Below are 24,410 nucleotides of genomic sequence, written 5' to 3' on the forward strand. Positions count from 1 at the left end.
TAACCACAAACATCCAGTTTTGACAAAGAAATCAAATTCCTAGAAAACGAAGGTACATAAAAAGTGTTTTAAAGATCCATCTTATGACCCGTCTCTAATATGAGGCGATAAGTGCCAACAAATGCGATTTTAGATTTGAGACGGTTCCCCCCATATAGATGTACTTTTCACTTTCCTCCAGTTTCCGAGTTCTAAGGAATCCTGTAATGAATTTGTGATATGAGTTGTAGCACCAGAATCAAGCCACCAAGTGTAAGAAGGAACTTCAATAAGATTTGATTCATGTCATACAAAAGAAAGATGAATACCTTTCTTTTCGAACCAAGCCATTCGTTTCTCACAGTCCTTCTTTATGTGTCCCTTTTTGTTACAAAAGTAACAGGTGACAACAAAAGCCTTTCCATGACCCTGACTACTTTCACCAGGTTCATATCTTTTGTTTGGTGCGAATTTCTTTCCACTTTTCACAAATTTCCCTTTTTTCTTCATATTTCCATGAGTTGCAGCCAATGCATAGTGATTTCTTCTTGCTTTAATCTCACTTCCTCTTGAATACACATATTAGTCAACTCATTCAAATTCCACTTGTCTTTTTGAGTATTATAGTGGATTTTGAATGGGCCGAACTTTGATGGAAGTGAGTTAAGGATAAATTGCACAAGGAAAGACTCTTCCACTTTCATGCCAAGAGCTCCAAGTTTGGCAGCCTTATCTGTCATATTCAGGATGTGTTCCTGAATTCCCTTATCACCGCCATATATGGTAGTCAATTCAGCCATGAGTGTCCCTGCTAGCGACTTGTCCGCTGATTTAAAGCGTTCTTTAATAGCCGTTAACAGTTCCATAGCATTGTCAACCTCGGGAAGAGAAGTCTTAATGTTATTAGCAACGGTCATTCTAATAAGCATAAGACTAAACCTATTGGACCTGGTCCAGGCTTCAATTAGGCTTAACTTCTTCCTCACTGTTAGCATCCGTTATTTCCCCAGGTTTTTTAGTAAGAAACGCTAGGTCCAAATCCATAACACCCAAGGTGAATTGAATTTGTTCATACCATTCGGAGAAATTTGACCCACTGAGAGTCTTAATACCAGAAGCATGTGAGTACAATGAAGTAGGAATAGCAACTGAAATAAATATAGCAAATATAATAAGGTAAAGATAACAAACCTACATACGATTTTGGTTACACTTATTCATCTCCGCTGTAACCTAATAATCATGGAAACCAAAACGAAAAAATATTAAGAATTGTTTGGTGATGGTGATGGTGATGGTTATTTTGGTGGTAATGTACGGGCCAAAGATTTAATTTTTTGTCCTTCAGCTTATTTAATTGAGCTGTGTAACTAAGCTATGAAAATAAGTTGTCTAAAATGTGTAACTAAGTTGTCTGTGTAGGTTATGTATATGTTGTGGGAAACATCTATTCTTGTTTTAGTTTTTCTTCGCTCTATTTTAACTAAGAAATTGCGTATGAATATAATTAAGCTGTGCAAATCACCGCGTCGCCGTTACTGTTAGTTTTCTTAAGCGATTCCGTTAGAGAGGGGGCGCACAAGGACTTTTAGCAAAATGAAAAAAATGCGCGTAGCTATAGAGAATATTTTTGAGGGATCTCCAGCTAACTTCCCTTTGCATATAAAAGAAGTTAAGGGTAATTTTGGTATATGTAAATGACTTTTCCTTAGTTGCAAATTAAGTTTGAATGAGTGGGTGTATTTGCAAAGAAGAAAAATAGGATGTACCTCTTTTAATTTAATGCACTTGTCATGGTTTTTTTTACAATTCGCCCGAGCTAATTTTCCCCGTTAAATAATAGGCCTATTATTTTATAAGATGTTTGTTATCAAATTTTGAATTTTTTGTCACCCCATTATTTAATACCGCGTGCAATACACGTGATTCGTACTACTTTAGTGAATAATTTACACTATTTAAGATTTAATTTCTTAAATATATTTTTTTTTTTTTTGGCCGAAAAAACTTTATTATTCCATTATTATCGAAAGACTTGGGGCCTCGTTAAAAACCTTGTGGGCCTACACAAGGTAAAAGAGTACCCCTACAATGGTAATAAAAAGTCTGGGGCAACCCTAACCTTTCTAATACAAAAAGGCCCTAAAATGGGGCTAAAATGAAATAAACTATAAAGCTGCCTAATAAAGCTAAAAAAACGAAAATAGCATAATTGCCCCCATTTGTTGCCACTAATGTAATTATCCAAAATATCTTCTTTGCCAACTTCCATTATCACCTGACGAACACTGCTCTTCCTATTCACCATCATTATCACAATATTTGCTGGAATTGCTAGAATGACCCCCCATCCAAGTTGCTAGTAAAAATGCATTTGCTTGCCAATTCCACCAGCCTGCCTTGCTTTTAATTTGCGCCCTCATTTACTTCTTGAAAATCTACGAAACTGAGGAATTCCAATCCTATCGTGAAGTAATATAGGTCTAATATAACGAGGAAGTTCGTTTACAACTTTAAATAGCTTCCTCTCTTTGTGCTCATGAGCCAACTTAGCTAACCCATCTGCCACCCGATTATCCTCTAATTTCTTAAAATTGCACATTATTAATTGTTTTATAAATAAATAAAATTATATATGATTAATTTTATATAAAATAAGTTGCTAGTTATTGTGTTATATGAATGATCAAATAAAATATTGGAATAAAATTCAATAAAATTTTAAATGTTTACCCACTAATATAATCTTTATACGGGATCTTGTCCACGTTAATGGTTAAAAGGATCTTGTTTCTTTTAAACACTTATGTGTATAATAGAAAATTTCAAGATATGAATAAATTATTAAGTTTATATTAAATTATCCTTAATTAACTTCTAAAAATATATTATTTTGTACATTATGTATAAAGTTCTACCAAAATGTACATTAATATACGATGTCTAATATATACTGCAAATAATAAATAAACTCTATCATAAAATAAAAGAATAGATAAATGGATAACATTAAATTTAGCAAATTAATTGGATGATCCTTGTTAATTATTTTAATATTTAATGCACTAAAGATTCAGCAGTTAACTAACTGGATTAGATGATAAGCTAGTATTGGCAATCTTGATACATTTATAATTAACATCACTAAACATTATTTCAATAGCACACATTAATAATTTTAAAAGAATCAGACATATGAGGATGAAAAAACATCCTCATATACACGTGTCTCATAAAATAAAATAAAGGAAAAATAAAAATAAAAAATGCAATGTACGTAGTTAGAGGGGTCGGAATGGAATTTTAGAATTACGCCGATTCCGATTAAAAAATATCCGAATTTAGAATCGCATTTTTCATTTTGATTTTTCCAAAAAAAATTTGGCTCGGAATTGAAATTGTATATAAAATTACCGAAAATTCCGATATTCGACCGACTTTAGTTACGAACATTTTGATTGTTTTTCAAAATATATAATATAATTTTATGAAATATTTTTGTAATTCCATAATATAATGTATGTTATATTTCATTTGAAAAATAAGAATAAGTGCCAAATAAACTAAAAACCTTAAAAAAGTTAATTGGTATCAGAACTACTTGTTGCATTTTTTACATATATTAGATACTCTGTGTTGCATACTGTTTTTTCTGCATATGATTTTATTTATTGTATTTTTGTTGAATTATTGTTTGGATTTTCATGCATTTCGTTAGCAGATTCCGAAAAAGAGGGAAAACATTGTGAAAATACTCATTATGTCCGAATTTGTTTCAAGAGATTATAAATTATTGCAATTTCAGAAATTTTCGAAATTCCGCAAATTTTAAGGCATTTGAAAATCAGAATTGATTTTCGAATTCCAATTTTTGTGAAACAAAAATTACAACCGATTTTAAGTTCCGAAAAAAAATGGAAATTTTCCGAAAAAGCCATTTCTGGTCCACTCCGCCTACTTTTCACCCCTAAATGTGGCTAACACTTCACATTTCAATTTGGATAATAATTTAATCACTATATTGATGTTCCATGTAATTTAACTTTGATACTTTTCATATACGTCAATTATCTATTTTTTTAATTAGTTTAAATTAATTTACAAACAATGTTAAAGATAACTTCAAATTATGGGACTTGTTTTTTTGGAAGGTCCTTGACCAACAAAAACATATTTACGGTATCAAAATTGATATTTTAAAAATTATTTATCAACAATAAAATGGGTTTCTAAGTAAAACAATTAAAACCGTTAACGCACGAAATTACTAAACAATAACTTTAAGGGTAAATTACGACCACCTCCTGAGGTATGGTTAAATTACAAAAAAAAAACCCTCATGTTTGGGTAATTACAACTACCCCCTCAACTATAAGTGTTCTTACACGTCCACCCTTACGGTGCCAAATTTAGTGGAATCTTCTAGATTATATGGAATATTCTCAATTTTGTACCAGTTTTATCCTATTCATTTGAGCTCCACATTTTGAAGCAAAATGATCACAAGATGTGTCTTTTGGCCTGTATATATCAGATTGTGGTGCGTCAGAAACTACATTGTTGTACAAAATCAGTACAAACTAGAGAACATTCCATAGAATCTACAATATTATGTTGAATTTGACACCATAAATGTGGACGTGTAAGAAGATTCATAGTTGAGGGGTAGTTGTAATTATCCAAACATGAGAGGTTTTTTCGTAATTTGACCACACCTCAGGGGTGTGGTTGTAATTTACCCTAACTTGAAACATGAAAAAAAATATTCGGTACTCATATTTTTTATTCGACTAAATATTTATATTTTAAAAGAGAGAGAGAACAAAACTTAGAGAGCTCACTTGAGCTCTCATTTAAAGATCTAATTTCTTTAGAAAGTGAACTCTTATCTTGGGAGCACACTTAGGAAATGAGATTCAATAGTTTTAAAAAATCAACCAACAACTGCAAGTCATGCCAGCTAACAAAGCGTGTTGAAGACTTTATATTGCACTTAGTAACCCTCTGTTATACCAAATTGCTAAAAACTTCTTGTGTTATAAATATAAGAAATCAAAACTCTTCTTATACGTTTTTTTAGCTCACAACCTCCTAAATAGTATATTTTAATGGGTAGATTGCTTATAAAATTGAATTAAGGTTTTTTTTTTTTTTTTTTTTTTTTTTTTTTTTTTTTTTTATAATATTTCAAACACGTGGATTTTTTTAACAATTAGAGTAAACACATGGGTGATAAATGCAATAAACCCCAAAAAATATAAGATATAAGCTAAATATTCTTCCAGCAAGGGATGGCCTAGTGGTTGGAGCAGGTGAGCCTGTTTCAATTGACCCATGTTCGAATCCCCTTGCCAACGGTCGCTAGGTGGAACTTATCGCACATGGTTAGTCTAGTGTGGTTTACGTCTCTCGTATGGTTTGCAAGCTATTATACGAGAGTGTAGGTTTATCCAGTGCACCTATATGGTTGGTTGCGGGTTCCATCATTACCAAAAACAAATATAAGCTAAATATTCAAAATAGACATAATACTACCAAATTTTTCTATGCTTGTTTTTTTATAATATCATTTAATTCGTTTTGTCACTTGCATATTGTTGAGTGTAGATTTTACACTCAATATATACTTTCTTACGAGGATTTTTGTGAACTTTTATCAATTTAATGGTGCTTGATTATTGGTTTGTTGTACTTTAGATACAATTTGAAGATTCGGGAGTTTCAAGGATGAAACGAGCAAAAAATGGTCAAAAGAGGCCAAAAAAGGAAGAAAACAATCGAAAGCTGAATTTGGATTGGCACGGCCGTGTGAAAAACAGTTCATTTCTGGCACGGCCGTGCCAACTGCAAAAGTTGGGCACTAAGCTTCGACATCTGAGACGGCCGTGTGAGATTTGTACTGATTCTCACACGGCCGTGTGAAAACACGCGGAAGACAACTTTTGTGGTTTTAATCACACAAGGAAATCCGGATCTTTTTACCAAGTCAAACATCTATTTAAAGGCAAAGACAAGCACGAATTAGAGATAATTTTAGACAATCTTAGAGCAAGAGGAGCGAGAGAATGGAGAATTGAAGACGAAGACATGACGAATCTTCATCATAGTTCTTCCTTTATTTCTCTTTTCTAATTATATGTATTTTCTTATTTTTATGATGTTTTTCGTAGAGAAAATGAGTAGCTAAGTTTTTAATCTAGGATTTTATTAGAACCCTATGTGGTGATTTTAACCTATTTTCTAATATTATGCAAGTTAATTCGTGATTATTTCTTCTATCTGATCTTATTTAGTGCATGAATCTATCTAATTTATGTTACTATGTGTTATTGTTAGAATTGAATCGACAGGTCGTTTTAATAATTAGAACAAGGATAGAAGAGCATTCGAGTAGTTTTCACCAGATTAGTGTGTTAATTGCATGTGTTATCATAGATATACATATATCACCTTAGGTAGCCGTTTACGAGACTTGTTAGTTAATGCTTTATTCATAACTGGTTTGCATGGACATATAGTGAACTGTTTATGAATAACAGACTTATAATACACGCGACAACGGGTTATGAGTAATTTTGTGTCTCGGGTTAATAATCAGGAATCATAACTTGCATGATAGAGGTTTAATTGAGTGATGATTTATAGCATAGGGGGGAGATAAAATCCTAGGTCCATTTTTATTGATATTTTATCGTGTTTATTTGCTTTCATATTTAGTTTAATTATTTAGTTGATTAAATTTGACAACCTTGCATAGGCTGGATCAAAATCATAATTATAAGAATTTAGTACTTAGGATTAGGTAATTTGAGTATTCCATGTAGGATCGACATCCGATTCTTACGAGTCCGCTATTACTACTTGTTTGCAATACGTGCACTTGCGTGTTAGATATTCAAGACAAAAGCTTTTTGGCGCCGTTACCGGGGAATACGGCTAAATTATCTATTTATTCTGATATCAAATTTGAGCAATTTTTCTTACTTCAGCCGTTTTTTTTTTTTTTTTTTTTTTTTACTTATGTTTGTTTAATTTTTTTTGTTTTATGTACTTTTTATGTAAAGAGGACACGATACGAACCTGCTACATCTTGACTCAAAAATCGAGCGACTTTTAGGAAAGCCAGAAGGAATCAACGGTTAGCTCAAAACGTTCTCACAACAATGGAGGGAGGAAACAATCGCATGAGGGATGACCAAGGGAACTTACTAGATGCGGAATGAAATATCATCAACGAGTAGGAACACCTCCAGCTCGTTAATCAACAACCTCGCCAACGAGCATTGCATGAGTACACCGTTCCAACACTCAATGGGTTTCAGTCAAGCATCCAACAACCCCCCATTGAAGCCAATAATTTTGAAATCCGAGCGGGACTCCTCACGATGCTCCAAAACATCGGTTTGTTCAACAGATTAGCTCATGAAGATCCGCATCTCCACTTGACTAACTTTCCCGAGACGTGTGATTCGTATAAGATGAACGGGGTATATAACCTGAAGCACTGGAACTCCGTCTTTTCAAGCACTCTCTACAAGGGGAAGCACGAGAATGGTTACAAACTCGTGGACCGCACTCCATATCATCTTGGACCTAGCTAGCACAACTCTTCATGAACACATACAACTCTCCAACTAAAACCGAAAAAATCAAGATAGAAATACAAAATGTTCTGGAAGAATGAGATGAAGCTCATTTTGAGACATGGGAGCAGTTTAAGCAGTTTACCCAGAGATGCCCTAATCACGGTCTTCAAGAGTGGCGCCGGCTTCAAATATTTTATGACGGATTGCAAGATAATTCGAGAACAGTGCTCGATTCAGCAGCTGGCGGAATGTTCATGAGCTTGACCTATGACGAAGCTTACGAACTTTTGGAGCGGATCGCAAGGAACAAATACATGCGGGCTCCATACATGTCAAACAGTGGAAGCAAGAAGACATGAAAACTTTTGGAGTTAGACGGAGTCGCAACTATAACGGCTCAGTTAGAGAAATTGTCAAAACAAGTGGCAACTCTGCAAACCCAACAAGCCCATGTAGTCCAAAGCCCCGACCAGTGCCTAGAAGAAACGAAGTCTCTAAATTACGTGAATAGCACAAATCGACAGCAGAGGAACCTGTACTCCAACACCTATAATCCGGGATGGAGAGATCACCCTAACATTGGATGGGGAGGAAATCAACAAATTCAAGGCCAAGCACCACCACAAGGGTCAACCGCAACCAAGACCTCAGCCAGCTCCCGGATTCCAAAATCCACCTCAAGCTCCGACACAAAGAGCAGACCTTACTACGATCCTAGCTCAATTCATGGCATTAACTCAAGCATCCATCAGAAACCTAGAAACACAGATTGAATGAATTACATATTAATATTCCTTTTACTCGAGCTCTTGAACTAATGCCTCATTGGGTAATTTTTTTTGAAAGATATGGCATCTAAGAAATGAAAATTCGGTGAACACGAGATGATAGCCTTAACCGAACAATGCAGCGCGATTATCACTCGCCAACTTCCACCAAAACTCGGAGATACGGGTAAGTTTACAATTCTAGTCGCGATCGGAAGTAAGTTCTTTGCAAAATCCCTCATAGACTTAGGTAGGAGCTAGTATTAATCTCATGCCTTTTTCTGTGTTTCAAAGTTTGGGATATTGAAATAACTTGACGCCTCATTTCTTTTGTCCAGATGAAATTGAGTAATCTAAGAGAAATAGTAAAAGGACTAAAGAACTAGGGGAAATAGATGTGGATACCAGGAGGAGAAGGGTCCTAAAAGGTAGGAGGAAGAGAGTCTTGTATTCGGGTTAAAGGATCACCGGAGAAGACAAACGGAAGATGATCTTCTTGCCGGGAAGACACATTGGTCTCTTGTGAAATAAAACAATGGCCGAAAAAGTAAATGTAATGAGAATGAACATAATTTTATATGGGAAGGGCGTTTTATCTGGATCGTTCAAGATATACGATTGAAGGGTCTCTCGGAAGGGAGAGGAAAAGGTAATCTAATAACCTATACATGGAGAGAAAGAAAATGCTTTTTTGAAATTCAAAATATGTGGCCACGATCTCTTGGCCACATTCGAGCGGCGGGGAATTACCTATGTGCATACTTGAAATCCGCGCTCGAAATAAGTGGCTCACAAATGATAGTGTTATATTTTTTTCCCCTCATGCATAATTATGACACTCGATAGTATGTATAGGTAATTGAAATTGAAAGAACTAATATTTTCATTTTAGTCCCTAGTGAACCACGCTGTTTGGTATGCTAGCAACTAGAAGGAAGTAGATGATGGGGGGTGATTTAGCAACGGGCTAAATCATGTTGAAAGAGCTAGATCACTGAAAGGGTAAGAGCCAACTTGAAAGCCCATCCCAAGCGAATAGCCCAAGAAAAGGTAACCGAAGGAGTTCGTGTCTTATGGATAAGAAGATCCCCTAACTCGGAGGACGCACCGACCGGACAAAGGAAAAGTAAAGATCTTCTACTGCCATATGATTCTCAAAATATAGGGCATTAAACATGAATTTCGAATATGAATAAACTTGTTATACAAGGAAGAGATATCCAATAAGAAAGAAAGATAAAAGTCTATTATAGGTGGACTCTAAAAAGACCCTAACTCTATATAAACCGGTCAATAGGATGAACGAAGACACAAAACATATACGATCAGAACTGATATTTATGTTTCTCTTAGAGATTGTCTTAAAAAGTTTCTTCGCCGCCAGGATCATCTTCTTCAAAGATCTCCTCCGGGGTTCAAACAAGATAGTCGTTAACAGAAACTTGGATCAATTATTTTACTTAGGGTACGTAGTTCGAGTGATTTTTGATACCCATTTTGTTACGATAATTCAACTCATTGATTAGATTTATCAAAATTTGGGTGATCTCACCATCTGAAGGATCGTCCATAATTTTCTTTTTGCAAATATATTTTTGAAAATAATAATAATAATTATTATTTCACAAATTAATGTATAAATTAATATTATTAACTCATCAATAATTCAATATTTCACTAAATTAATATGATTATACTGATTTCAAATGTATTAATTTATGGAAATTTAATTGAATATATATACATAATACATTGTATATGAATGTTCGTTCACATTACCTGAAATCTAACTTATATTCGTTAGTTGTTGTACTTTATTTGAAGGCCCAACTTATTTTGTTCTTGTAGGTATTGTACATTACGTCAAGAACCAACTTATAATTTTGGTTCTGTATTAGTCCAATTGTTCAAGGCCAAACGTCTCTTTTGATTTGGATAATTGATGATTAGTACGTTTGGGTCTGCACATTGCTTTGTAAAGTAGCCATGCTAGGCATTCTTTTTGATACTGTAAACTAGGGTTGGAAAAAAAAATGCTAATTGACATATACCACGATATATCTACCAAGAAATACCAAAAAATTATCGAAAGAACAGTTACCATTGTTTACAGTACGGTACCAGTACCGTACCATTACAATATGGTACGATAGTGGTATTGTATTTCTAATACCACGCTCATACCCAGGGCCGGCTCAAAGCCATATGGAGCCGCAAAAAAGTAAATATGGGGTTCTTTACATTATTTTTTTAATATAAAATTAAATATTTTGGATATTTTTATTTTAGTTTAAATACACGTATTAGAATTAGTTATTAGTATATTATATTTATACAAAATTCAGGCCATATATATTAATATTTTTTTACTTAAATAAAAAAATATAAATTTTATTTTTTATTTGGGGGCCCTAATTATAATAAACATAATTTTTGGGGCCCTAATTATAATACTTATAAGTTAGGGGCCCTAGGCAAAGGCCTAAGTTGCCTATAGCCTAGGGCCGGGCCTGGTAATACCGTACTGTACCACAATTATATTTTATAATTCGATTAAGATATTTACTTCAATATTGTTTTTTGTAATTATATTTTTTACTTAGAAACTTATGAATTGCAACAATTATTTTTACCTTAAGTTAGTGGTAGTGTATTTGGTTTTTTTTTTTTTTTTTTTTTCGACCAAGTTGAATCTTATAATTTGACATATATAATATTATGTTAAATTGTATTTTATGTTCCCTATTGCCAACTATTTTATTATATTTGATGTATGAATATCTGTTTTTTTACATACATATACATGTATGTATAGTATTAGTAAAGTATTTATTGTATGTATTAATAATTAAGTACAATCAAGTATCTAAGATATACCTAGTTGTTTCAGTAAACTACATTTATTTTGGTTATATTCTTGTTTCTTTGAAGCAAGTTATGTTAATTATTCATGATTATACATTCGGGCCTTCTTAGAAATTAGATATTAGAGTAACTAGAACTATTTTTAATTGAGACTTACATACATGTTAACTCATTTGTTATTTAATCTGACACATCACTATATACGGTAGAGTACCACGTACCGATTGTACCGTTCCGATAATGAGGGTATACAACATTGGTATACCGAACTTTTTGGTACGGTAACGATATGAAATTTTTCAATACCATAATGTACGGTAGGCGCACGGTAGTGAGCCAAATGTTTGGCAACCGTACCGAATCCACCCCTACTGTAAACCCCAAATTTTCTAAATCTGCAAATCTATTAAATGAATTTATTAATTTAATGAATTATTAAATTTATCATGATACTGGAACAAATGAATTTATTAACCAAACGAAATGCGGATTACAATCTTTGCGATTCCCCTGATTGTTCTCTCCTATACTAAATATGATTCAAGGGGTTAAAAAGCTTATTCTTGAATCGAATGAACGATTTCCTATTACGAACACATTGAATTCAAATATAGTACTCCCTCCTTCTCAATATATTTGACGTTTTAGCAAAGATTTTTTTTCCAAATTATCTGTCGTTTTAATGTAAAATTAATGACAATCTCTCAAATTCTTCATATGATGCCGATCAATGTCCTTCTCTTCTTCTTTTCTTTTCTTTTTTTTTTTTTCCCCACTTTTTGTTCATTGAACATAAGTAGTGATAAAAAGGTAAAGGAAAATCAAAACAAAGAACAATATGTTGTAAATTCAGCAGGAAGGAAGAATAAAGATTGAGGAATTATTGGATGACAAAAAAATAATTGAAGATTCCATCGATCTTCAAGATTCCATGAATTTAGATCTCAGCCCTATTTTAGAAGTACCCGCCAACAAGAAACATGCAACAGATTTTGATTTAAACTTTGTTGCAGGATGGGAATCATTTCAACTAAATGTACACTCATTCTTTTTTTAACTTTGAAACTTGAAAGTTAATGTTAATCCATATTTATAGAATAATTTTGGTTGTAAATTTTTTAAGTGAAAGATTGGAACTTTTAATCCTGTTTTTCAGCGGGGATTATAAAAAAAATAAAGTGTTTTTTTCAGAATAGCTGTTTCAAAATCTTTGTTTCAATATTTTCGTCTGATCTTCTGAGCGGGATTTGAAATTTAATATTTTGTTTTTAGCGGGTGAATGAAATTATGTAATATTTAGTTTTGATTTTTTAGTGGCGACTCGCGAATGAAATTCTTCTAAGTTCGAAAAATTCAACTGCTCCAATAATACTAAGGTTGCTAAAAAAATGCCTACAAAAGGGGATTTTTATCTGTTGTCTGTTGTTATTCTAAAGGAGAGTAAATTGTGAGGAGAGCGATTACAAAGAGTCTACAATTATACATGCATAAATTAGCAATAATATGGAGAGAGAGAGAAGAAATAGATAAACGCTAATCTCTAGATTAAAGGGTAATTTTGGTATTTTACATCAAAATAAAGACTAATTAATAGGCTTCTTTATATGTGTGAAATAAGCGAAAACGTCAAATATATGGAGAAGGAGGGAGTATGAATTAGTGGTGGAGGCTCGAGACTTGAGCAAAGAGTTCTGTATGTGTCTGTGTGAGTCTGATTTTTGCATGAACCAGAAGTCTCCTTTTATATGAACGAGCTATGGTTTCTTGTGTAGTATGGGGTCGATGGACTTGATGCTTACCATTTGATTTATTGGGCTAGATTTGTGCCCAATTAGATAATCCATAAAAAAAAATTATTACTTATTAAGGATTAATCCATTTATAAAGACCAAATATATTATGAACTTAGATTTGAAACACAATTAATAACTGATTTATTTGGCCATTAATTGGTGATTTTTACCGAAATTTCGGTGTCAACAGATACATTAAATAATTAATTAGAAATTAAGACTAGCTCGAATCAATTAATTGGGGTTGTATTTAAAGACCGTTATCGGAGTCTAATTAATTAATTAATTTATTTATTGGAAGGCTATGAACACCCAATCTTCCATGAGAGATGCTTCGATATTATTAGGCTAAGCTTTTTTTGACGGGAAAAACATAATTATATTAGCCACTCATGGCCAGAAAAGGAGGGAGGGTCAACCCTCCAAAGAATCTAAATTCTCACGCGAAGCAATACCTTGAGGTAGTTTATTGGTATCACGCCTTACAAAAGAAAAGGAAATAGAAGAGAAGAGACAAGAGCGAGCTAAAACCACCTTAATAATAGCGCCGAATGAAGTAAATGAAGAACCTCGGCCATTAAGCGCATCGATCACCGGGATACAATCACCCTCAATAATAATGTCAGGCCATCCGAAGCTTAACGCCATAACTGTAGGTTATAAAACAGCCCGAGCTTCCCCCTCGGCAGGTAACACTCGGCCAAGATGCCGAAAATTCTGCCAACACACACTTTGACCTTGTGAATCTCTAGCAACCATAGATGTGTAATATTGATCACTACCTCGCGGAGAAGCCGCGTCAATGTTAACTTTAATCGCCCCTATTGGTGGTGGAGACCACAAGATGGCCTGGAACCGCTTGTCGACGATGCTACGACTCAAACGAGCTTCACGATATGATTCCATGTACGTGCTACTCCATCCCACAATTTCCCCAAATGTCCGATATTCATCACCATGAAACAACTTATTCCGGCGATCCCAAATGCTCAAAAGAACTACTGCTGCCAGGTGAAACTGCTCTGCGGAAAGCTCTCGGGCCAATCTGCTCACCCAACTCCAAACCGAGGGATTCATGTTGTTAGTGGGTAGAGAAATTGGTAAATATTCCCACACCTGCCTAACTCCATGATAGTGAAGCAAAATATGCGGCGAGAAATCGGATTCTATTCCACAAATATCGCACAACGGGCCCGAGACAATCTTCCGCCTAAACAATTCAACTTTACACGGTAAAGCTTCCATGCATGCTCTCCATAAGAATACCCGAATTTTTGGTGGCACATCGAGTTTCCAAAGCCATTTCCAGTTATAAGAGTGGAATCCACTGTTTTGAGCCGAACAAGTCATCTCCAACCCGCAAACTATGGCGACTGCATGCATAATGTTATGATAGCAACTTTTAACCGTAAAATTACCCAAATTGAGAAACCCCATATAATTCGATCATTCGTTCCCGCACCTCCAATAGGAGTAGTAAGAATGTGTTGCTTGTCCACCGGCCAACAAACATTATCTAGAACCTCAATCTTCCATATTTCTGTCAATTAGGTCCGATACCAAATTAGGAAAAGCCGAGTGCACGGGCCTTGGAGTGATAAGCTTTGGGCAGTTATCATGGAGAATCCACGGGTCGCACCATACCAATGTATTCGTACCATCCCCAATTCACATCCAAACACCTTCTTTCAAATGGCCGAGGGCCTCAACAATGGCTCGCCATGTGGCTGACGGCCGGTGGCCCACAACCGCAGCCGAGAAGTTCCCATTGTGGTAATACCTAGCTCGCATAATCTTTGACAGTAAGAGCTCCGGCTTGGTAACAAGTCACCAGCCATGTTTTGCCAGCAGAGCAGGATTAATACACCGAAGATCCCGAAACCCCATGCCCCCATCTTCCTTCGGTTTACATAGTTTGTTCCATGCAACCCAATGCGTCGTTTTATCCATGTCATTCCCCCACCAAAAACGACGCGTAATGACTTCAATCTCCTGAACCAAATCAATCGGTAGTAGAAAACAAGACATAACATACGATGGGATTGCCAGTAGGACCGTCTTGACTAGGATTTCTTTTTCCGCCTTAGAGATGTTATGAGAATTCCATCCCTTTATTCGGTCCCATAGCCTATATCTCAAGTATTGGAAAACCTCCTTGCGCGATTTCCCCAAAGCCGCCGGGAGCCTTAAATATTTTTCATGACTCCCCACAACTTGAAAGCCCAAGATAGCATGTATAGATTTGTGGGTCTCCGGTGGTGTAGCTGGACATAAACTAATTGTCGATTTCTCCATGTTAATCACCTGGCCAGAAACACGTGCATATTGGAGAAGAATTTGTCGGATTGTCCCAACACTATCCTCATTTTCTTGGCAAATAATTAGTGTATCATCCGCGAAACACAAACTCGAGACCATTGGAGCGGTCGGAGCTACTCGAAATCCTTGCAGTCACCCACTGTCGCCCGTTGCACCATTGCTATAAGTGACTCTATACAAAGAATTAAAAGATATGGCGAAAGGGGGTCGCCTTGTGTTGGTTGTAATACCTACATGCAAGTGCACGTATCGTACAAGTAATATAGTGGACAATTAAGTCCGGATATCGATCCCACAGAGAATATTTAATTATTTAATCCTAGACGCTAAATCCTAGCAATTATTATCAAGCCCACCCTACACAGTCGAAAGAGGATTAATAAACTAAATTAACTAAACTAAATTAAGCAAATTGAAAAAGTCAAAAGCAAGAAAGTAATTAAAAGCGAAGATTTTACCACATAAAGCAAGCCTAAAATTTTATTTTTAGCCCTATGTGATTATTACTCCCCCAATTCCTTCAATTATGCAAGTAATTAATTCGGATTATTAACATGAGATGCTAAATTAATCATAACCCGCTTCCGCAAGTATTATGATTCTAATACTCTAGATTTAATTATTGTATTCCTTCGCAATTAATTCTAGAACACAACATTAAGCACAAATCTCAATAATGGCTACCTAAGAGATTAACTATATTTCTATGTTAATACCACAAAGGCTCTTCTACCACAGTTCTAATTATTAACCCGATCTTCCGATTCATGCGATTAACAATAACATAAAAGCACATAAAGTGGTCAGTTTCACGCACTTAATAAAACAAGTAAAAGAAATAATCCGGAATTAAAACTTGCATAAAATCATAGAATTGAGTTCATAAATCCCACATAGGGTTCGAAATAAAATCTTAGAAATAAAGACTTAGTTACTCTAATTCTTATGATAAAGAAAATAAAATAAATAAATTAAATAAGAAAAACTGTGCTTGAATCTTCGTTGATCTTCTTTGTTCTTGAATTTGCGTAAAAAGGTCGATCCCCATTTATGTGCTTGAATTGGCCTTATATAGGGTGGAAAACTTGGAGAAGAAGGTAGTTTCCTTGTGCAATTAGAATTCCTTTACTGGGCCTCTACGCATTCTCGGACGACCGTTTGTATTTTCAGCTATAATTCCAGACGGCCGTCTCAATTCTAGAGACTTTATTCTTTAACATATGAAATTCGGACGACCGTCTGAGATTTAAGTGTATTTCTCAGATGGGCGTCTGGGCTACAATTCTTCATATTTTTGACTTCTTCACTTTTCGCCCATATTTTCTCCAAAATTGCAGTTTTGACCCCCTATTTATCAAATTCATCAATTTGTACCTAAAACACAATAAACCAACATTTTAAGCACCAATTATGAATAAAATACACCAAAAGCTTCAATTAAAAGATATGATTAAGTGTAAAAATATACACTTAACACCTTGCCTAAGCCCCCACGAAGGGACTATCGAACCACATTGCAACCCATTGAACAAACACGCGTAAGAAACCCGTCGAAACACATAGCATAATCAGATCAATTACACCAATAGGAAAACCTAACCTACACAGAATGTTTCTCAAGAAAAAACACTCAATGCGATCATATGTTTTACTAATATCCAACTTCATAGCAATAAGATTAGAGCGTTTTCGGGAATTATTTTTAATGAAGTAATTAATCTCATAAGCCACTAATACATTATCCGTAATTAGTCTTTGCGGCACAAAGGCACTTTGGGTAGGGGATATGATATCGCCCAACACTTTCTTGATTCTATTATCTATAGCTTTAAAACCAATTTTATAGATAACATTGCAAAGGCTTATGGGACGATACTCAGTCATTTTTTCCGGTTTAGACACTTTAGGCTAAGCTTTAGTTGGACAACAGTAAAATGTGAAGTATTTGGGCTAAAAGTATAGTGAAGACCAAGTATGAGAATTATAATATTTGTGCCCAATTATTAATTAAAAGCTCGAGACCATATTTCAGGCCCATAATTAAATTCAGTATATAAATAGTTCAATTTATTAACAAAACATAATTAATTTTTCATTTTTCACATCAGAATATTTCTTCTTGTATTCTCCTGGTATTCTTCTCTTTGAATCTGGACTGACTTAAGCATTGGAGGGTTTTCGCCGGAACCAGGCTCCGGCGCCCTAATTCGTATTTCTCTTACGCATGAAACGTCTTGTTTCGCCAAATTGAAGAAGATTATCACAAGATCATACCGGTTATTGAATATTTATTGCAGGTTCAAGAATCAATTCGAGGTGATTCGAGTTAGATTATTGTTAAATGCTGACCGCATCAAAATGTTGATGTACTTTAATTTATGACATTTGATTGTTAATATTTTCTATCACGACATATGTTCAAGTTTTGCGTACTAATCCTATAAGAGATATGGTTTACTTTAGGGGTGAGCAAGTCAGATCCATCAAACCCGCTACACCCGTCAAACCCGTAAAAAATTGCCCTGTTGGGACCGGACGGATAGATCCATCCGTAGGATTGGGTCCTAAAATGGTGAAGAACCGTGAGCTTGGGTCTAAGACGGGTTCAATTTTTTTTAATACCCATGAAACCCGTCCCGCCCCGCCATACAAAACGACGTCGTTTTGTTTACATTATATAGTATAATAAATTAATAATATTAATGAATAAATAAAGTATCTCTAGTATATCAAATACATAAATACACTAAACTATAATTGTGGAAGTAATTCCTATAAAGATTATGAAAATCTTATTCGACGTTGTCGAAGTTGATTTTGGATACAGAGAAACAAATGGTGCAGCAGACTTTTTGGCAAAACTTGGAACTACTATGAACAACAATACCACACTTAGTTTTGAAAACTGCCCTACGTTTTTGAACAAAATTTTATATAATGACTGTAATAACATGTACCATCGGGCTTGTAAAACTAGTCTCTGTACCAAAACTCTTGTTTTGAAATCCTAATATAATAGTTGTTTTCCTGTTCAAAAAAAAAAAGATTATGAAAATCTTTAAGAAAATGTAGGGAAAAAAAGCATATATATACAACAGCCAACACACGGCAGCAAAAAAGAAAGAAGAAGAAAATGGTGTTAAATGAAGCTCAATGATGTTGGTTATGATTGAAAATGTTGTATTTATTTTATTTAAATTTTGTCTTTTTAAGTTCTGAAATAGTTATTTTTAATTTTATAATGGATTTTATGGTTAAGACTTGTTTTAATTTTTATTTACTCTTGACATTTATATTATTTATGTTTGGTTTCAATTTAAGATTTTAGGTTATTCATTTTAGTTTCTAATTATTCTCCGATAAAACTTATAAATTATGTAAAAAACAAAAATGGTTTAGACGATAATGTGTTTCGACCCGTAAAGGTTGAGTCCTTCTACAAACCCGCCATGGACCCGCCTATCGTAAACCCGTTGAAAACCCACAAGTTTGGTTCTTCAAAATCAAGAACCAGTGTTTGACGGGACGAGGGCGGGTTTTGATAGAACCCGCAGGTTTATGACCCGCGCACATGTTAGAGTAGGTGACCAACAAGCCAACTTGTGGTTGTGGTCTTTCCATTTATAATTGTAATAAACAAACCTTTTTTGTATTAATGATAAAACACCTTGGCATTCTATATCTTTGTCCCTTTGTCACAAGCATAGATATAGTCCTTACAGTTATTACAAGTACTAGTAATTGATCGTTAGGATCGTGAGATATTTACTTAAGTATTATAACTGTTAAACGTGTTCCTAGTCGAAGGGTTACGCCACCAATGAGGATATCAGCCTTTCCCATTAAGAGACTAGCACTTAGTGTATGTGTACTGCATCTCATCAATAAACGGTATTGTGATATCGGCATGCTTAAGTGGGTGCTCGTAAGTTGATGAGTTCACTGAACTCCCTCACCCTAGAAATCTCTAAGTGGTTCTCAATAATCGAGTAGAGATATCTATGGTATAGTTGTACACCATTAGTCCTTATGACCTAGACATCACCGTGACTTCACTAGAGGACCAGCTGTATCGTGACCTGTCCCTGAGTTCCACCGAGGACCATCCCAAGGGCCAGTGTTCGTGCAGTCCGAAATCTAGTGGGAGGTCTGTGCATTGTAGTCGGGGATTCGCTCGCTAGAATAGTCTTGGATGTCCTGTGTGTTCTCATAGTTTGTAATTTCTAAGCCTCTGGCCAGAGCTGACTAAGTGATGATTAGAGAATTCGATTCTCTAAGTCATGCACGTAACGATTACAACACTTAGAACGATCGCACAATCATTGAACTACTAAGGAGGTCTCGATGAACCAATGCCTCTAGTTCAATGGGGATATATGAATCGAAGGGATCGTACTGTACGCTAACTATATCAAAAGGTTCTTGCAGGCATCTAGCTTTGCTTAGTGCGCCTACCTCACGCTTCAAGAGGTATTCTCTAATCCGGTATTCGTTTGATTATGTTTTAATTAGATTAAAATTACGCATATTCGTTTTAGTAGCATGTTTCATGAATTTGTATGATTTGTATGTTTACATGAAATTCATGATTTATTGCGAGCATGTTATTTGATTTAAATGCGAACATGCTAGTTGATTTAATTTCGATTAAGTAATTAAGCATGTATGTTATTTTTAACTTCGCTAGAAGCGCAAAGGTACTCAATTAATTGATTTCAATTATCGGGCATGTGTTTGTGTGTTTTAAATTTGTTTAAATCGCATAAATTTTTGTTTTCCGCTACGTACACGTGTCCGCTTCCCAACAGCACACCCCTAGTTTACTTGCTAGAGCAAGAGAATATGTTATCATTGATAAGTGTTCGTTTTGCACGATTTTTGCTTATCAAATCTTCGAGTTTTGGTCTTCGTTCGTCCGAGTTTCGGCTTTATTTGAATATATTATTGCGTTTCTTATTTTATTTCTATTTCAGGGTTTTATTAGGTATTTTTGCCGAGTCGAAGCCATTTGAAAGCGAAACCGAATTTTCAAGCCAATTTTGGGGCCAAGAAGACCCAGATCGCGATCTGACATTCTGGATCGCGATCTGGGGGTTGTCACAGAACAAAAAGGGATCAAGACCCAGATCGCGATCCGACATTCTGGATCGCGATCTGGGGGTGTTTACAGTGCTGAAATGCTGAAGATCCAGATCGCGATCCAGCAATCCGTATCGCGATCTGGGGTCTTATAGTGCTGACATGTTGAAGATCCAGATCGCGATCCAGCAATCCGTATCGCGATTTGGGGGGTCTTACAGTGGTGAAATGTTGAAGACCCAGATCACGATACACATTTCTGGATCGCGATCTAGCATGGCGGTGGGCACTTCCCCGAGGCTGCCAGATCGCGATCCAAACAACCCAGATCGCGATCTAGGCACGCCTTTTGAGAAAGATATTTTGTTTTGCAAAGCTTCTTGAGGAAGCTTTGCATTTCACTATAAATAGAAAGGCCCTTTCATTCTTCATTCCTTCTTCGACTTTTTACGGTTTTCGACAGTTCTTCGCGGGAATCATCAACGGGGGTTTCGACTTGGGTTTTTCTTACGCAATTTCTTTACGTTTTGTTCTTCATTTCCTTTGTACATTCTTTTGACACTATGTTTGTTATGAACTAAGAACATTTTCTTCTAGGGTAATGAAGCCTTGTATATATTGATTTCGATCGTCATTTATGTTATCTATTTGTCGTGTTTCGAATTCGTTTATGTTTTCCTGTATTAAATGCTTCTGATTGTTTGATCAGCTCTCGGATTGATATTAAATAGGAATGAACTCGAGAGAGGATTTCTTGTTTGAAGTTAGCCCTTAAGGACTTGGCCTAAATGCTCTCTTAATAGCAGGTTCTGAACGGAGATGTCGGACCTGTGGGTAGACTCTAACTACTTTGGAGACGGGGGTTAGAGTACATTAGCGTCTGGGTTAAAGAATAGGAATGTGGCGTTAGATAACGGATTTGTAGATCGTTGTTGATTATACATAGGTGGATTTGGTCCTAGAAGTCCCCTTTAAATCGAAGTCCCCCCGCGTTGAGTTGTCGTTACTTTATTTACGTACATTCTATATTTGCATGTTTACGATCTTGCATGCTTTTAAATTAGGGTTTCTCACCATTCCAAATATTTACGATCGGCTAGATAATATAACGATAATATAATTACACTACTCAGCATGTGAATCTACAAGGTCCCTGTGGATCGATATCCGGAACCACTGTTCTGCAAAATGCGATACTGTATACTTGCGGTAACTTATACGTGAGGAAAACGCGTATCAAGTTTGTGGCGCCGTTGCCGGGGACCAATTTGATTTTATCTTTGTTGATAGTGTTACCAATTATCTGATTATTAATTTAGCTTCTTGCATGTTTTACTTTCGATTTTTACCTTGATTTTAACCGATCACTTTGTTTATGCCCATGCGTCGAAATTTGGAAATCATACCTTACGATCCCGAGATTGAAAGCACATTTCGTAGACGAAGGGCCGCGCGCAACCAACAAAGTGAACCAATGGCCGACGATCAAGGAAATCCAGAGCACCTGGCCTTTGAGTACGATCGAGAGCCAGGACGAGATCACGAGCATCCAACACCGAACCTACCGCCCGAGCGAACAATGCGAGAATACCGAACTCCAGCTGTGAATGAGAACTATTCGGGAATCAGGAAACCGACGATAGCCGCAAACAACTTCGAACTGAAGACGGGGCTAATCAACATGGTCATGGCGAAACAATTCTCCGGAGCAGCCACTGCGGATCCGAATCTCCATCTTGCCAATTTCTTGGAGATTTGTGACACGATCAAAGTTAACGGTGTTTCTGATGATGCCATTCGGTTGAAGCTATTCTCATTTTCTGTCAGAGACAAAGCAAATAGTTGGCTTCTGAGTCTTAATCCAGGATCACTCACTTGTTGGGAAGAATTATCACAAGCCTTTCTGGCACGATTCTTTCCACCCTCGAAGACCGCACAACTACGAAGAGATGTAGGCAACTTCAGACAGATGAGCCAAGAGCCGATGCACGAGGCTTGGGAGAGATTCAAGGACTTATTACGACAATGCCCTCAACACGGATTCAACCCGTGGGATCAAATGGAGTTATTCTACAATGGGCTCGATCAACCAGCCCGATCTTTAGTCGATGCTGCCTCAGGTGGATCATTGCAAAACAAGACTCTCACAGACACTCGAGACATTGTCGAGCGAATGTGTGAGAATGCTTACCATTGGCCGTCCGAACGAAGTGGTATACAAAAGGTGGCCGGAGTCCACCAGCTCGATCCTTTAGCCGCAGTTTCAGCACAATTAGCGACCCTATCAAATCAGGTCGCCCAATTATCAGTTCGAGGGCCACAGACCGAATGAGTAGCAGCTGCAAGTACTTCGCAAGCCACAAACGACGATTGGGAGCAAGCACACTTTATGAACCACCGAAAGAGGATTAATAAACTAAATTAACTAAACTAAATTAAGCAAATTAAAAAAGTCAAAAGCATGAAAGCAATTAAAAGCGAAGATTTTACCACATAAAGCAAGCCTAAAATTTTATTTTTAGCCCTATGTGATTATTACTCCCCCAATTCCTTCAATTATGCAAGTATTTAATTTGGATTATTAACATGAGATGCTAAATTAATCATAACCCGCTTCCGCAAGTATTATGATTCTAATACTCTAGATTCAATTATTGTATTCCTTCGCAATTAATTCTAGAACACAACATTAAGCACAAATCTCAATAATGGCTACCTAAGAGATTAACTATATTTCTATGTTAATACCACAAAGGCTCTTCTACCACATTTCTAATTATTAACCCGATCTTCCGATTCATGTGATTAACAATAACATAAAAGCACATAAAGTGGTCAGTTTCACGCACTTAATAAAACAAGTAAAAGAAATAATCCGGAATTAAAACTTGCATAAAATCATATAATTGGGTTCATAAATCCCACATAGGGTTCGAAATAAAATCCTAGAAATAAAGACTTAGTTACTCTAATTCTTATGATAAAGAAAATAAAATAAATAAATTAAATAAGAAAAACTGTGCTTGAATCTTCGTTGATCTTCTTTGTTCTTGAATTTGCGTAAAAAGGTTGATCCCCATTTATGTGCTTGAATTGGCCTTATATAGGGTGGAAAACTTGGAGAAGATGGTAGTTTCCTTGTGCAATTAGAATTCCTTTACTGTGCCTCTACTCATTCTCGGACGACCGTCTGTATTTTCAGCTATAATTCCAGACGGCTGTTGGGTGCTAAATACCAACACGCAAGTGTACGTATCGCAAACAAGTAATAAAGTAGACTCGTGAGAGTCGGATGTCGATCCCACAGGGAATACGCAAATTATTTAATCCTAAGTACCAAATTCTAACAATTATGATTTTTATCCAGCCTACGCAAGTTTGTCAATTAAATCAATCAAACAATTCAACTAACTAAGAAAGCAAATAATCACGAGAAAAATATCAATATAAAACGGATCTAGGATTTTATCTTCCCCCTATGCGATAATTCTTCACCCAATTAATCTCCAATTATGCAAGTTATGATTCCCGATTATTAACCCAAGACACGAAATTACTCATAACCAGCTGTCGCTGTATTATAAGCCTATTATTCATAAACGATTCACTATATGTCTATGCAAACCTAGTATGAATAAAGCATTAATTAACAAGTCTCGAAAACGGCTACCTAAGGTATTATCTGTATGTCTACGATAATACATGCAATCAATACACACATTCGGTGAAAAATTACTCGAAGGCTCTTCTATCCCTGTTCTAATTATTAAAACGATTTGTCAATCAATTCTAAAAATAACCAATAGCAACATAAATTAGCTACGTTCATGTGCTAAATAAGATCAAAATAGAAGAAATAATCGAAGAATTAAACTTGCATAAAAGTAGAAAAAGAGGTTCGAATTACCACATAGGGTTCCAACAAAATTCTAGAATAAAAACTTAGCTACTCATGTTCGTAACGAAAAGCATAATAAAAATACGAAAATTCATAAAAATCAGAAAAGAAAAGTAAAAAGGAA

At 35.6% G+C, this 24,410-nt stretch overlaps 2 protein-coding genes across 2 annotated transcripts; one reads left to right on the forward strand and one right to left on the reverse strand.

Annotated features, from left to right (window-relative positions):
• Nucleotides 1-939: 939 nt before the first annotated feature.
• On the reverse strand, nucleotides 940-14,781 carry LOC148771071 (uncharacterized). The gene is made up of 4 exons (XM_088817469.1): nucleotides 14,673-14,781; nucleotides 14,453-14,530; nucleotides 13,728-14,363; nucleotides 940-1,127 (listed from the first exon to the last, which is right to left on the reverse strand). The coding sequence occupies exons 1-4, from the start codon at nucleotides 14,779-14,781 to the stop codon at nucleotides 940-942; spliced, it is 1,011 nt and encodes a 336-aa protein (XP_088673595.1).
• A 6,988-nt stretch (nucleotides 14,782-21,769) lies between these two features.
• Nucleotides 21,770-22,720, forward strand: LOC148771072 (uncharacterized). Its single transcript, XM_088817471.1, has one exon. The coding sequence runs from the start codon at nucleotides 21,770-21,772 to the stop codon at nucleotides 22,718-22,720; it is 951 nt and encodes a 316-aa protein (XP_088673597.1).
• Nucleotides 22,721-24,410: the final 1,690 nt, after the last annotated feature.

Source organism: Erythranthe guttata, chromosome 4, assembly GCF_056151865.1.
Source record: "Erythranthe guttata isolate IM_541 chromosome 4, IM_541, whole genome shotgun sequence".
Lineage (NCBI taxonomy): Eukaryota > Viridiplantae > Streptophyta > Magnoliopsida > Lamiales > Phrymaceae > Erythranthe > Erythranthe guttata.

Bases quoted from the DNA above. Each gene is read 5' to 3' on its own strand.
- LOC148771071 (XM_088817469.1), bottom strand. From the start codon at position 14,781: ATGCGAGCTAGGTATTACCACAATGGGAACTTCTCGGCTGCGGTTGTG. The intron at 14,531-14,672 runs GTGTTTGGATGT...CCTAATTGACAG, and splicing joins CCTCGGCCATTTGAAAGAAG to AAATATGGAAGATTGAGGTT. The intron at 14,364-14,452 runs GTGCGGGAACGA...TTATGCATGCAG, and splicing joins TCTTACTACTCCTATTGGAG to TCGCCATAGTTTGCGGGTTG.
- LOC148771072 (XM_088817471.1), top strand. From the start codon at position 21,770: ATGCGTCGAAATTTGGAAATCATACCTTACGATCCCGAGATTGAAAGC.